Genomic DNA, 16,387 nt, shown 5'->3' on the forward strand with positions numbered 1-16,387 from the left:
AGAGCAACGGGTACAGAGGGATGATGAGAAAGCAAGCAGAGGCAGGTGAAGTTGTGTTCAGTCTTCTGAGGAGGAATGTTTTGTCAGCTCATACAGACTGAGGGTTATCTGTCTCCCCCAGCTGTGCCACACAGCTGTCACACACTGCTATGCTCCACTCTGTCCTGGCATCCTGGCACACAGCTCCTTCTGCCCACTATTATCTGGCTGTGTGTGTGTGTACTCCATATTTGTCAGCTTTTCTGTATGCAGATTATTAGCATAGAAATGAGCAAGTTCAGGTTCTTTATGCAGCAAGTGAGAGTGTCTTCTTGCCCTTTCTCACATCTCTAGGAAAGTTGAATATCACTCTAGCTAGTCACCAACCAAGAGCATCTATCCATGTTCCTCTGTCTTTTAATTAATCAAGTCGCTCTCTCCATGATGAAAGTTTTCTTTTCAAGGCAGTCTTGGAATCAATTTGCAGTTATTTCCCAATGGAAGCCATGTGCCTTCTCCACAAAAGAGACCAATCTGCAGTCTCCCCACCGCTGCTCTCACCACCCCAACCCCGCCGGGTAAGAGCCTCAATTACCCAGAGTCTATCACTGCAAACAGCCACTTTGCAGCCAACCACCTGTGACTCGGACTGTGGGAAGCTTTGGCTGCAACCTGGCTGTGTGGGGGTAGAACAGCCAAAGTCATGGGCTAGGCAGCCAACCATTGATTAAGGGAATCAGTATTGATTAAGGGAGCAGGGGACATCTGGAATGAACCAATTTATGTCCCCACATCAATTATTCAAATGGCTGCCACTGAATTGGATTAGAGGTAGATCTTCCTGCCATCGTTTGTACCCCTCTACAATCTGTACCCTCTCAGCAAGCTGTCGTCACAAGTCTCTCGACAAGTTAGGTTCTTGAATTGCAAAGTTTTTAGTTCACCACATGGACTTTTAGTGCACAAACAACTGGTGCAAGTCACTGGGCTCTGCTCAGATTTGCTCTGCTAAATAAAGCATATTGGGCCAGCACTGGGACACCCGTTTTTTCCCTCATCACCCTCGATCACTGGCTAATGCCTATAGCCAATTGCTGGCCCACACTGTGTTGTTAGATTTGTTTCTCAGTTTGCCCTTCTGTCGCTGTGTTGACATCTTGAAGGCTTGAACGCAGCACCGAATGGTACAGCTCGCTAAAATCTGGGCCAGAGGGTTATTCATATTCATAATGTTGGTGCTGGAGAAGCTGTGAAAACGTGTGTGGCTTTGTTCACATATGGTTTCTTTTTTTTTTTTATTGGGTGAGGGTGGGGGGTATTTGTGTTAATCCCTGTGTGAGTCTGTCTAGTGGGATTTTGCTTTGTGTATCATACAGCAGTCAGATCACAAAGGCCAGGGCCAGCGCTGAATCCAGCTGATGGGCTCCTGTCCATTGTAGACAGGCTAACATGACGGGGATATGTGACGTGACTGGGCCAGGGACAAAAGCCCACAGGTGGCTGACTATGATACAGGGCTGCCCTTTGTGTGCTGGCTCACCAGATCGGCTCACAAAAACACAGATGTATTTTTTTCCTGATATTATCATCGGCAATGTTTGAGTCTGTATTAAAGAGCAGCAAATCGTCATTTTCTCTCAGTTTCTTCATATTTCTACTCTTTTATCTTACACTCAATCAATATAACATTACTCATGATCATCCTTTTGTGCACTCACTAAATTAGAAAACTTTTTTACCTCTGGATAAGCTGTAAAGGCTTTAATGTCCATATGGGTAACTTTTGTTTTGAGCAATTTCATTTTAACATTCAAACAATTAGCATATCACCATTTCTCTTAGCAGTGGTGTTGCTGACATAATAGACAACAACAAATGGCCTCTGTATTGCATGTTTCATTAATTTCGATTTAAATTACACTAATTTACACCAACAGATGCTTCAAGGTGCTTTACACTGTAAGGGTAAAGATCCTACAATATCGCAGACAACAGCTCAACAGTCAGATGATCCTTTATGGGCAAACATTTGGCGATGGTGGGAAGGAAGAACTCGCTTTTAACAGAAAGAAGCCTGTTAGAGCCAGCTTCAGGGAACGGCAGCCATCTGCAATAACTGGTTGGGGGGAAGAATGGAGGAAGGGCATATGAAAAAAAAAAATAGGAGTGGAAAAGAAATACTCATTATATAATGTGAAGCCTATAGCAGCATAACTTCTGTAAGGAATGATCCCCTGAGCTTTATCTAAAAAGACAGTTTTAAGGCTAATGTTAGAAACAGAAAGGGTGTCTGACTCCAGAATCCAAACTGGGAGCTGGTGCCAAGGAGGAGATAAGTGAAGGCTCTGCCTCCCATTACTTTTGGAAACTGTATAGCCTGTTGAAAGTCTGTGCTTAAAAGTCTCTAAGATATGATGGGGCCTGATCATTCAAAACTTTATTTTAGGATTGTAAATAGAGTTCTGGATTTATCAAGAGCCAGCAACAAATGGAGCTAATATAAGAGAAATATTATCTCCATCTCTCTGGTCCCTGTTGGTACTACAGGTTTAAGGCTTTCAGGGAGCTTTTAGAAAACCTGATACTAAGAAATTCCAGCCTACAAGTCACAAATGCTAGTTTTTCAGCATAATTCAAAGGTGGGAAGTTTCTAATTTTAGCAGTCTTGCATTTTTTTATGTTAGTGTTGTTCCACTGATTTTTATTAAAAAAAAATCTTTAACAGTATGGTTTATTTTTGGGTCATTACTATGTCTCAGTCTCAGCTGCATAACTGTGTATGGCTAGAAAGCTTGAATAACAGTTAATATACTTATAATAAGGTGCAGATTTTCACCAATATCTAGTTGGTTAATGGCATGCATATTTGTAGCACACCGGTACCTATTAAAGCCTTAGTTTCCATTTTTTACAGCAAGTTTAGTCAATTTGTTCCTGGCTTGAAGAAAAGCTTAAAAAGATCTCTCAAGTGACCCTAAGAAGAGAGAGTTCAGTTGTAGTCACTTAACACTTTTTAAAAAAAGAGAGTGATTAAAAAAATACCCATTTTTTTTCCCCCTTTAAGTTGTAACTCATTACAGGCTCTGTTCATTGCAGTGTGTTTGTGCTATGATGGATTTCCTAAGTATAAAAAGAAAGGAAACTAATAACTGTGCAGGTTAATAAGTCTCCTTAATAAGTTATGAGCCATGCCTCGCATTAAACTGGGGGATACTAAACATTGTCTTTTTAATTAATTGAGTTATTTGGTCATTAATATTTATGGTTTTGTATTTTATTACGTAAGAATGGTGCATATTTATCAGGGTCTCGTTTTGTGGTACCTGCTACCTTATTAAAGATGTTAATCATGTTAAGAGGATACTAGTTTTATAATGACAAAAGATACTACTGATCTGAACAATAGTTATTGTTGAATATATGTACCTTTTAATATAAAGTTGTTTTGTTGCTTTAAAGTAATGGCTTAGGAATGTTTTTTGAAATTCCAGTTTAAAACCATTCCAAGAGCACGAAACCGTACCGATCTGCTGCACAGCTATAATCCATTATCAAGAGGAAGAACGTGCCAGGCATGAAAGCAGACAATAGAATCAAAATAAATTCAATGAACATCTGAACCAGATAATCAATTTATTGTATTGTACAGGCTCACGCAGCTTTGGTAATTCGCTGGAGTCCGAGGAGCAAATGGGCTGCTTAAAAGGAATTCCATGGATCTTATTGATTAGGAGCTGAAATGCGGGGAGGGGGATTTAGAGGAAAGATTGTGTGTGCGTTATAGGTGTAATAATGTTTACCATAACAGGCTGTTTTTCTTGACTCTGCAACTGTGCAGCTTATTTATGCAGTGGAAGTAGTCAGCAATGCTGGAGTGAAGGTTTCAGAGATGGCGTTTGGTATCATCGGAATAATTTTAGCACTTGCACCGGTTATCCTGGAGTTAGAAGGTGATGCATTACATAGGACTCGAGTTCTGTCTGGTAGAATTATCGCGCACTTATACTTTTACTGTTTCGACTCAGCAGACTCACAGTGTACACCTCAGCTTGAAGGTCACTTAAAGTCTTAGCTCTAAACCCTTTGACAGATTTGTATCTTTATTCTCCATCTGTACTATGTAGGGTTTTTCTGGATGTATCCATGTCCATCTCATTTCTCTCCCACTCTATCCCTCCTGTTACCAGCAACACAAATGTTTACCAAGACAGAACAGACGGAGGAGAATAGACTAATATCGGAAATTGCTTCCATCTGCTTGTGTGCAGTTGTCAATATCTGAGTCCACTGCTGAAATTAGACCCGTCAACCAGTGTCCAGACTGTTCTGCTATCATCAAGTCATCCATCCTGCCAGTCTGGTAGTCAGAAAAGCAGCCAGTGATAGCAGCCACACGAAAAATTCAATTCCAAAACTTGAAATCACAAGCAAGAGCCAGATGTTTTAGTAAAAGTCTTGGCAAGGATGAATGCTTGCCAAAGTGAAATACTTTCTACTTTAGCTCAATATATTCGTGAAGCTGTCCTTCTATGGACGAAATGCAGCAACTTAACCTGCTGTGATTCAGTGAAGGTAAGGAGATACTCTGAGGGAATGTACTGAGAGCTACTGATTCTGATACAGTCTGAATAATCATCGTTCTACGTTGAATAAAAAACTATAAAGTTGAGAAAGAAATGAGCCCAGTTGTACATTTTTTTTGCTTTAGTTTAGAGCTGAAAGTGGTCGTATATTAAAAATGTACAAATTATTATAATTAAATAATAATTAAAGGGCCTATATGGATAATATATTTGGTAATATTCTGTGATGGATTTCATTGTTTTGTGATTCAACTTGTGGTGGTGATTTTCTTTATTCTTAATATTTACCCATGCAGTTACATGCATTCATGCACATTTGTGAAGCTCAAATGTGGATGAGAGACCGTATTTATGCAGAGAGTTGGAAATTCACTAGCAAGGACACAAATGTAAATGACTAATGACCAATAATAATAAAGCAACAAGCTAGGCCAAAGGCTGTGGTTTGAGGAAGGCCTCTTCGAGGATCAGCTCCCAGCTCCACCAAAGATGCGTATGACAGAGGTTGACAACAGATGATTTAAAAAAAAATAAAGAAAAAAAGAATCGAGCTGTTTTCACCTTCAAATACTTGACACTTCTGACTCCTCCCCCTTTAGTCAGGTGGGTGGTATTAGCCAAACCAAACCATTAAACACAACTTAGGTATATGTGCATTGATTATAAGTAATGAGCATGCCATAAAGTGCACAAGCTTGGATTTGAAAACTTCCTCGTATCTTTCTGTAACATTAGTTTCTTTCAAGTCTTTCTTTGTGAGGGAACTTTGACCTAGCAGCTGATGGTGAGATTAGTCATTTGAATTGCTTTGTTGACGGTAAATATAGTTTCTCTTCTTGAAGATCAGTCTTTTTAGCTAAGGTGACCAAGGAATGATTATGGGTTCAAGTCCCTAATGCAGCAGGTCCAGCGTTATTGATTGTCCTGCACTGTAACCCTGCATGCCCTGCAATATGCTGAATGTCTCAACAGCACCAAACCGCTCACTACTTCTTCTTTTCCATCCCTCGACCTTCATGTGGATGGACCTTCAGGTTTTTTGTTTTTTTCCCTCCATAGCCACATCACATCAGTGCTTGGGGATGTGATGGCAGGGTGGGGATTTGAGGTGAAAGAGCTGTGGTGATCATGGGAGTGTGGAAAACCATCCTCGGTGCAAAGCAATCATAGCCGGCCCTCGATCATCCTGCCCCTCTGATACCTCCATCCAACCTTTCCCAACCCATCACCTCACAGAGTTGCCTCTCTCCTCTCTTCCATTATTCCCAGCTCACTAGTCAGAAAATTAGGGTAACACTTGGCAGCCCCCCCACCTCTCCCTACTGCTATTTCTCCCTCCACCTTCCCTCTTTCTATTTCTCACCCATTACTCCCAGTTCACTGGTTGGTATATGGAGGGTGACACTAGGCCAATTCAATCTCTCGTCCTCGTCAGGTACTAAGCCTGCTGGAGTGCTGCAGCCTCTCACATCCATATATACCCGTCCAGCAGGTTGTCACCCTGTTTTCTGCATTTCACATCTTCGCTGCCCTCCTGTGCTGCACAGAACTTTCTATTTCCTCATTTGTCACTCCTGTTTTCCATTTACTCATTTTTTTTTTTTAAACCTTACTTCTGACTTTTTCAGCCCCGGGTGTTTCAGGGAAGGTGTTTTAAAGATGGCCTTGTTGTAATGAAGTAGCGTTGTGCTTTATTGTGCAGCTGCACCGGTTGGAAAAGTTGATGTTACAAAGAGTTTCCTGTGAGGTTGTGTGTTTTGTGAGATAACGAAGCCGGTGAGCCAAATTAAACTTAATACATTAAAGTGTGCATTTTGGCTGCCTTTGATGTACGACACTGAATAATGCAGGTTGCAGAGTAAAATAAACCAGTTATGTCTTTACTGCAGCTAAGCTCTGCAGAGTGACATGCGCTTAGAGGCAGGGATTTCCCTCCTTGATTTCCTGAATGGCTTCAGGTCTGCTTGATTGGCTTCAACTGGAAGAAGCTTACAGGTTCAGCTAATCTTTTACCAGTGCGACTGTTTACTTAATATTTTTGACCTGGTTATTTGGTTACATCATGTCAGGAAACGCCTCTCATTAAAGACGATTGGCTTTTGTAACTTGTCTCTTGACAATATAAACGGGAGCTGCGGAGGTAGCCCATGAAGCTTATTTTATTTCAACACAGATTAGGAGCTAAGCAGCATTTGCATAAATTGGCAAAGTTAATAGGCTGACTTGCAGCCAAATACAATGAGAGGTCCAGGTCCAGTAAGCCAGAGTTGCACATTAGTTGGAAAATTCACTATTAGTCAGTTTCTACATTAAAAAAAAAATCCAGCTTGGAATGCGGAATTAGAAAACTAACAAATTTGGCAAGATGCAGATGTAGGATTTTCTTTTTTAACTTTCAGGTGATGACATTTTTTTTCTCTCTTCCGTTTGATGTCTGAACTGTTCAGCTGGTTAAAGCCTGAATCTTTTGAGGCAATTTCACTAGGCTCATTAAAAACTTTCATCATTTCTCCTTCTGTTTTGAGACCTTTTCTGGTCCCACATAGATCTTTAGTTCCAATAAGATGCAGGAAATATCCCTTTCTTGGTCTCTAGAACCTAGAAGGGGATATTTTTTTAAGACAGAATTTTAAGACAACAAAATACATTTGCTCTGTTTTGTTGTGTACTTCCTTCTCGAATAATCTTCTTTTTTTTTCTATCACCATTTTCTGTTCTCATTCATACAGTTTTTATGCCCTGTCACTTTTATAGTAAAAGTAATTTTTCAGTTAACGGGATACTGTTTGTGTCCTCATGTTTTATTTTTATACATTAGGGGTCTGGGGTATATCTCACTGTATTTGTGTATTGTACAAACCGAATCTTAGGATGTTGCTTCAAAAACGTGATGTAATATCTCAAGAACCAATCCTCTACATTCTAAATTGTAACAATGAATGATGTAAAAATAGTGCCTTAGGACTATAATTTTTAAGGATGCCATTGGCATACCTACTTATTAAATACCTGGCTCCATCCAGTGCTACTATCTGCTGCTCACGACGGATCAACCAGCTTTTTGTACCTCAGCTTTCATCTTCAATTCTCAGTTGGCAGGGATGTTTTTTTATGCTTTGCTATGATGATGTTAATGGCTTTGGCTGAATTGGATGTCATTGCTGTGTGATAGTCTTCAGGTACATTATGATTGCTGGATGCTAATTTACATATTTATTTAGAGGTTTACCCTTGAAGCCACTTGCATTCATATCCAGATCCATGGTTTCCTTTATCTTCCCCAATGGTACTGTGGGCAGAACTGATTGAATGAATCCATATTTTGACTTATTTGGACACTTAAAGTCTGAAATTATGTGGACAAGTGTTTTTAAAGATTTAGAGATGATAGTGTTTCTTATCACAGGAGAGATCTTGCAGCTACAGTACAATTCTATCCCTTGTGTATCCTGGCATGTATAAAGTCAACAGCAAGGGAGTAATGAGAAATCCCAGAGTACAATTGACTCTTTGTCATGCATTATTGTGTAGCTTTTCTTTGCTGCTTTGTCTGGCACCCCACAGTGGGGGATTTGCGATGGCCTCTATGTCCCTGAACATACCCTGTAGCGACTGTCACGGGAATTGAAAAGGAAATTAGTGCCATCCGGCTCATAAAGACACAGTGTAGTCTTTATAAGCTGATTGTTATGGAATTGTGTTACTTTGCGTGCACTGTAGGTAGGTTTTTCTCACAAACTCGCACAATAAGGAACAACAAGACTCGTGAAATGCTTGGTTTCATAATAAAGTTTATTCTATATTACAAATAGTATTTTGTTCTTGACTGCAAAATAGGAATGCATTATATTTACATACACAGGTATACAATTAATTATAACAAAGTTAGAGAAGCTCGCCTTATATCCCCCAGGTTTCGTTTTCATCTCTCAATAAGATACTCTTTATCTTTCAAATATGATCTAGTAAAAGTCTTTTCTAGCATGTTTGTGTAACATCTGCTATAACACTGAGCTAGGAGGACATTTTTAGTTCCTACAAAACGTTTGAAGGTGGAAACTTTATCTGTGCTCTTGGCAACGCTAGGTGACTACTACCAGACGACCTTTGTTGCCCGGGAAGTGACAAGGTGAGGGGGGAGAAATGAAAGACAGGATGAGACACCGGGGGAGCAGACTTGCAATCACAGCTAAGGGCTCTCACCTTATTTAGTAACACACAGCTGGGAACAGAAACCTTGGATGTCCCTAAAATTAATCCTAAATTGAAATAATAGAAGTTCTGTATGCTGTATGAGATGTGATCAAAACGTTCTGTGAATTTGGCCATGAAGATGAACAAAAGAAGAAGATGAAATTCCAAAAGTCCAATTTGCACATTCAGAGTGTGTATATAGTAGAGCCCAAACTTGCATGGAACAAATGTTCCAGTAGGTTCTGTATCCTAAATATAAACTCAGGGTTCAGACTTTCCATGTCTGAAGTGTGGTGTGTGCACTCGAAACGCAGGGGTTCTGTGGCCACACAAAGTCTGTTCGCTCAACATTTGCCAGACTTGTCTTACTGTGACTTCCTCCAGATCTGCTAATTGAAACTCAACTTGAAAGGTTGGTTTTGAGATGCAGTGGAGGACATCCAGTGTACATTGCAGAGATAAACATGCACAAAGACATAATTCCCAAAACCTTTTGATCGCCTCTCAAAAAGCTGCAGAAAGTTGTTAACAGACAATGACCCCTTAAAAAAAATGGAGTCACTTGCTAAACTCGGTCTAAAACACAAGTCTAACAAAGCTAATGCGCCTCTACTGCTATGGATGATAAATTAGAGGTAGAGGCTACTTAATTTGTTCTTGGTGTTCATTTTTTTCATTGTTCATTTTCATATCTTGTGCTGGCAAATTGAGGCAATCCTTGGTTGCTTTTTAGGACGTGAACCTGCATCTAATCACACCCGTCTGTTTTCATAACTGCACATATTCTGTTCTTTAAAAAAAAATGGGCAGGCTTCATCACAAGGGAACAAGGGATTTTTTGTTCTGGGAAGTTGAGCATTTATCACAATGAAATACTCTAACGCAGTTTTCAATAGGAAAAAATAAAACCAATAAAAAAAAGAAAAAAAAATGTTCTGCCTGACCAGATTTAAACTGCAGAGGCGGCACAGCTGTCACACACAAAGAGTGCTGGTCTGTAATGGAGGACACAGTAAATGGGACAAGAAAATCCAAAATGGGGTACATGCTGTCTTTAAATGACATCCAGAAAATGAGCAGTTGTCTTGGAAATGACTTCAAAAGCCCCTAGCAGTTGTAGAAGTCTCTAAATATCTTTTTGCAAGGCAATTCAATTTCATACCATCCAAACAGGTCAACATGCAACGGTATACAGTAACTCCTTTATTTAGCATCTATCACGTCACAAAAATCATAGGGACGAGACTGTGTCATAGGGGGACTGGTCTGGATAAAGGTTCCACCTTAAACGAAAGTTATAGTTTTTATAACATGAACAATCCACTTTTTCCATCTTGATTCTTCCAAGCAAAAGAAAGATAAAAGAACACATCCACATCATCATTGCAAGGCTTAATTTTCTTATTTTTCACTTTTTTTTAAATAAGTTTCTTAAATTGTTTACGTTTTACATGCGCTTAAAAAGCCAATAAAGGACCCAAGGTGGACCTAGGGCGGTCTTCACACATTCACATCACCACATGGGGCACGTTGTCAAGGCAAAAGAAAGGGCAGAGGTCAAAATGTACGGAGGGCGCCTCCATCTTTCCATCGCTCTCTCCCATAGTGGGGATTCACATCCAACAAGTCTTATCTATGTCCATCATTTTCTGTTTATCTTGCCGTGATGCTCACGTCTTGCTCTGCTTTATCAGATCTTTTTTTTTTTTTTTTTTAAATTTCTTTCTTTCTTTTTTTCCTCTCTCTGTTTTTTTGAGGTTTGGAGAAGGCCGCCCCCTGCCGCCACTGAGGACAACTACACTAATACAGACAAGAGCGCCTCAAACAGTTACACACTCAAGAGTTGGGGTTTTTGCCGTATGCAACTGGCTACCATCTCCAATGCTTGTGCAAAACAGAAAAACTGGTAAGTCAGGAGCTGGACGAAAAAGGGGGTGAACGGTGTGCCGAGAGCCAGAGAGACCCGGGATGATGAAAAGAGAAAGGAGGATCGGATCACCTCGCCCGCAGAGCCTCTCACCTCGACACACTGAGGTCAGAAAAATTACACATGTTGCTTAAAGTTCAAGTCACAATATTTTTTTTTTGTCTTAGAAGTGGTTGTCTTATACATAGTCCTTTGTTTGTCAGTTCCTCAGTGGCACTTTATAAATACATTTTTGACCATTTTTGAAAATTTCAAGCTCCTTTGGTTTTTGGCTGACCAACTAAGTCCGTGTCATTTGATTTCTCCACACAAAAGTCTTAACATTGGGACATCCCGGGAAAGAAGTGCTACTCTCACAACAGAGCCTCTTTAGGTAGCACACGCTGTATTGAATCATTCTTGTTTTTCTTGATCAAGCAGTTTCTTACCCAGTGCATTTCAGTCAGCTCTTCCCTTTACCTCCTCCATTGTTGGCGTAGAAATCTGGGCAGTCAGGATGTTGGGTAGCTGCTGAGTGTGTGTGCGTTTTGTGTGCATGTGTGTGCTTTGATAGACCGTCGCAGCGGCGACACAAGGTTGGAAGTGGCGAGAGCCAGGCAAAGACTGCTACTGGTGTTTGGATTAGCAGTCAAAACACTGTCTTCCAGAGTTGGTTGTGTGCTTTTTCTTTTTTTACAAAGGATCCAACTTGGGCGGGGGCTCCAGGGTTTCATCTAACAGCTTAATTTTGCAGTAGCTATATAAGCCAAATGGAAGCAGAAATCATGAGCACTTTCTTAAATGTATGCTGGGCCAGGTAAAAATGTGTGCATGTCGCAAAGGGCTATAGGCTGGGGATGCTCTGGTTTGTAAAGTTCATCATGGTTCAGTAAAGGAAAAGTTCAGAGAAGCGATAATCCTTCCCTTCCCCCATCAGTCTTTTTCTTAAATACAACTCCAGCTACATTAAAGAACACAAGAACATTCTAGGCTTGCCTGGATTTGCCCCAGATTTCACGGATATGTATGCTTTGCTTGAAGGTACAGTGTAAACTTGGCAAACCATCCTTGCATGAATTTTCTTCAGAGGTGTTCATTTGGCTTGCAGTCATCAGTGTTGATGCTTCCTCTTGATTCTGTATATTTAATATAGAACTACAATAAACTGAACTCTAGAGATGGTTTTATTTTAACTATCCTATTCTGAAAAGTTCTCAACAAAATGGACACCCAACATTGTGGTTTTTAAAGAATTACCTATCGGTGTAAATTCTTGAAGGCAACATAAAAATGTTTTTCCCCTCTTTCCTTCCAACAGGGGGGATCGACACATTGCCAATATGGCCAGCTTTCAAGCAATCACCCCTTGAAGCTTCTCTGTGGGGAAGCTGAGGGATCCCCCACATTGCACTGTGGGAAACGCCAACCTCAGCTCCGGGCCACCCCTCGCATAACTTCAGGTAAACTAGTCTATGCAGCAGAGTGAATGGGAAGGAAAAAAAAACAACAAAAACAGGATTTCTCAGGGAACAGGAAGCAGAAAAAAAGTTAGAGGAAGAATTCATCTCTGAAAGGCGGAGGGAGGAAGTCACATGATGAAAAAAGATGGGGACAGGTCTTCGCTCAGGCACGGCTCGGTTTCTGACGGGGTCTCTTCCCAGTGCACCCTGGGAAGTGCGGTTCTCAGCTCTCCAGACTCATGAAGGCCACCACCTGCTCCAGCTTGAAGGCCAGCCTCTGTTTCCTGGCTGCATCGTCCTGCTCCAGTGCACACACAATCTGTCGGCGTGACCGTGAAAAAGACACACAACGCTATTACTAAAAGCACTCAGCATAACAGGACTTTAAAAATCCAGCAAGTAACTAAACTAAAACAATAGATTACTATTTGTAGTATGCATCTGTAACCGGAAGGTCGCCGGTTCAATCCCCGGGCTCTCTGTCCTGGGTGTCGTGTCCTTGGGCAAGACACTTTACCCTACCGCCTACTGGTGTTGGCCAGAGGGGCCGATGGCGCGATATGGCAGCCTCGCTTCTGTCAGTCTGCCCCAGGGCAGCCGTGGCTACAACTGTAGCTGCCTCCACCAGTGTGTGAATGTGAGAGTGAATGAATAGTGGAATTGTAAAAAGCGCTATATAAATGCAATCCATTATTATTATTATTATTATTATTATTGTGTTACTATAGAAATTAATTATAGCTATTGATATACTGGCTTGGATTTAGGGAGTGCCTTTGATTGTCCCACTGTACCCAGCTGGCCTGCACTCACTGCTCTTGGCTTCAAGTTAGCTTTAGTTTGTCCCTTTTACTTCCCACATTTTAATACTCTATCTGTCCTTTCATTGACTTTTCATGACTTTTGGGGGTTAAATGCCTGGGCGTGGTACGATTTGCCTCTTATGAGTACCCCCTTAGTTAGCGACAGCACTGATGTGTTACCCAAAGGTGTAATAGGTCCCAGCATTACGTACCTCCTCAGTGTATTTCCCCACATAGGAGTAGATCTCGCTGAGAGAGCTCATGGTGTTGAACTCATTCATGTGCATCCGCGACTGCTCTGCCAGGTAGGCATTCATGTCTTGGTCACTGATCGCTGGCATCTTACTAATGTCTGAGTAGTATCTGTGAAGAGAGGGTAGGAGGAACAATACAAAGCATTAAGGTGTGTTTACAGCAGCAAAAAAAAAAGATGCTAAAAGGAAAAGTGCTAAATGATTTTGAAAGCAGAATATGCCCAGTTATGTATTTTTACACAGATGTTTACCTCGGAGCTCATCGTTTATGAATGCCTGCTTAATGCGTGGAGCATAGAGACGAAAAGCACGTTTCATAGTAAAGTGACCTAAATGGAATCTGTAGATGCAGAGAGGCCTCATGTTTTAAAATGGAACACTGCAGCAGCATACAGTATACTCACACACGCCACACTGAGCTAAAGGCAATCAGTCACTGTCAGCAGCAGCTGTGTTGCCCATATCAACTGTGTTGATTAAAGCTGCTTATTTACATATTAAATTCCTGGAGCTACAGCCACTTGAGGACAGGCCCGTTGTATGGATGGATAATTCTGGGAGTGCGTGCGATGATATTTGCCAGGAAACAAGCTGTCAGAGCTAACAGAGCAAAGGAGAAGGCCGGTGGGTGTTACTCACAGAGGTCATAGCTGTATTGACACTGCACAGTACTGAAAGCTAGAGCTCTGACCTGGGCCCTGTTAGTGTCATGAACATGAGAATGGACTCAACAGGCTCATAACATTCACTAAAGCAAGCATAAGCAATAAAAGGGGGGAAAAATAAGAGGTGGTATGTATGGAAAGCAAAATTAAAGTCTTCATTGTATAAATCACAAGATAGCTGTAGGCCCAGCCACTACAGTCAGGTTACTTTTTACTAAGTAAGCTAGCTGTTCAGTAGTTTCTTTGTTGAAATGTGAAATAACCTGTCACAATATGAAACTGTGAGAGCCTCAAACTGAACTGATGTGTGACGATTATGCGGATTAAAGGCTGGTGCAGTATTTGCATTTTTGCTGTTGCGAAATATCTTTTGCTGCGATCACTTTCATTACTATTGTTGTCGTGTTAGGTGGAAAATGTGAGTATATCTCTAATGAGATCAACCACAAATAGAACCCTGCACAAGGCAGTCTGCAGCATTTCATTAATTGTTTTCATTTGGCGTTCTTCTTGACCACCAACTTTTTTTAATTTAATTCATTAAAATCTTTAAATAATTAGTTGGCCAATTATTTGCAGAAGTGAAATAAAAATACTGCTTTACCAATTTAACATCCAGTTTGTTGCAAGTGCCGATGTCTCTACAGTAACGTTTACTACTGAAGTTTAAAAGCCATTAAAGAAAAACCGCCACACGTATCCCATACTTTTAAAGGTATAGATTTATATGCAAGCAGTCTTGTATACAAATAATGTAATGACAGGTGTGATGGATTTGTCATTGTCTGGAGACCTTCAACTCCCACATCAAATTCAGAGCAGGTGGCAGTAGCTCACGGGTCTGCTTCACTTCACGGCGCCTTTTTAATAACATCAACATATTGTAGCAAGTAAAAAGCTTTGGGATATCGTGGCTCTGCCCAGCTGCATAGCATGGAAGTGCTGAATGCAGTTGTTGTCTTATGTAATTTATTAGTGGCTGAAGTGGCGTTTCAAGCAAAGTCTCAGCAGGGTAGTACTGAGCGAGACACACTGATTTCAAGGGATGGAGATATCCACTGGCCTGCTAACCAGCTAAAGCAGTGTCCTCTCTTTCTAACCAAGACAGAGGAGGAGGGAGACAGAGAACAGTAGGATATCTCGTCTGAACCTCTACAGTGATCAGTTTCTTTCTGACCTGAAAAATCCCCCCCCTGTAAATCCCATGCTGTGGCACTTTGGACAGTAAAGTGAAACGGCATAAGATCCACTTTTCGCCATTAGTGTGGCTCTTTAAAAAGATTAAGACAGTTTCACTTTGCAGTAATCACTGAAGCCATTCTGTGATACCAGGCATTCCCTGTTTATATGCAGTTATTAAAAAACAAAACATGCATCCAGCATTTTCCCCTCAGAGTAGCAGCTGCTCTATTCTGTCCACGCATATCTTTTTTATGCATCACTTATAGGAGACCAGAGAGAGCCACACAATCCCGAGCCTGAATCCCCTCATTTGGTTCCACCCATTCAAGCACTGCACATATATTCTCATCCTGAGGCTTGCTTTGCAACAACGCTACAGCCACATAAATACTCGGAACCACTTCACAGTACCCCATCTTTTATTCAGGACCTCTTTGCCTCCCCTGCTGACAAATAAATTTAATAAAACTTCCATTTTAACAAATTACCGGCTTCTGCTGCCTGCAACTCTCAAAAATGCTTCTCTTGACTTTTTTTTTTTCTCTCCCCCCTACTCACGCACACTGACTCCTATGTCCTGTAGATCTTATGCCCTGGGCACTCCCATCTATTCCCACTGCATTGTAATTTGGATTGGGTTTCACAGCTCATAGATCACACTGCTACAGTCCCATTGTGTGTGCTGGAATGAAACACGCTTAATGCAGGTTTTCTGATGGTTCTTTCCCTCTTCATCTATCCAGTAATTGGTGTGTATGCACATGCGCTTTTCTTGACAGCTTACCTCTCCACCCAGCTCTTGTAGCTGGGGATGTCCTTGGCATAAAGCAGCTTGTTGGAGGGTGAGTCTTTCCCAAGGCGGTGCTCTGAGGTGGAGCAGGAGTCCATGAAAGTCTGGGCCACCACAGACAGACAGGCATCTGTGATGCTGCTCTTATGGATGTCAAACACAAACTGGGGGTTTTTAATCACATTCACCCAGAAACGCAGAGGTAGGCTGTCAGAGAGGGAAAAGAGAACAAAAAGTAGTTTAGTATCAAACTCATGCAGCTTTTGCACTTTAACTTTTCATTCCCTGATAAATAATTGTGTGTTGCTGTTTTCTTTAAATTCCTTTTAGTTTTCCCAATCTTGATATTTCCAATTCTGGACACAACAATATGAAATTCTTTAATATAAGCCCTTTTACCTGTTAAAAAAAATAAAGGTAGTCTCTTAATAAAATGTAAAACTGAGTCATGCTAACTAATGTAGTCTGTTAGGCTTCCTGTGGAAAAAAAAACGAGTTTTGCAGCGATTGTTCAGTTCTGTCTCGGTGACAGAATGCTTGAATAGCCATTCAAATGGGCGAACAAAGAGTG

The 16,387-nt window shown here is 41.0% G+C and overlaps 1 protein-coding gene and 1 long non-coding RNA gene across 2 annotated transcripts in view; one reads left to right on the plus strand and one right to left on the minus strand.

The window, feature by feature from the left end:
• Window positions 1-10,845, plus strand: part of LOC102783054 (uncharacterized) — a 109,657-nt gene extending 98,812 nt beyond the window's left edge. The window contains exon 3 of the long non-coding RNA XR_004843609.2: window positions 10,514-10,845. This is a non-coding gene — a long non-coding RNA (uncharacterized LOC102783054). The remainder of the gene's footprint in view (window positions 1-10,513) is intronic.
• The window catches only part of plxna4 (plexin A4), a 241,588-nt gene continuing 233,537 nt past the window's right edge, over window positions 8,337-16,387 (minus strand). The window contains exons 30-32 of the mRNA XM_006780708.3: window positions 15,811-16,023; window positions 13,138-13,288; window positions 8,337-12,441 (exon numbers count right to left, since the gene is read on the minus strand). Of these exons, the coding sequence (XP_006780771.1) occupies window positions 12,346-12,441; window positions 13,138-13,288; window positions 15,811-16,023 (460 nt within the window). The 3' untranslated portion in view covers window positions 8,337-12,345. The remainder of the gene's footprint in view (window positions 12,442-13,137; window positions 13,289-15,810; window positions 16,024-16,387) is intronic.

This window comes from Neolamprologus brichardi, chromosome 17 (genome assembly GCF_056152115.1).
Source record: "Neolamprologus brichardi isolate AB-2024 chromosome 17, ASM5615211v1, whole genome shotgun sequence".
Classification (NCBI taxonomy): Eukaryota; Metazoa; Chordata; class Actinopteri; order Cichliformes; family Cichlidae; genus Neolamprologus; species Neolamprologus brichardi.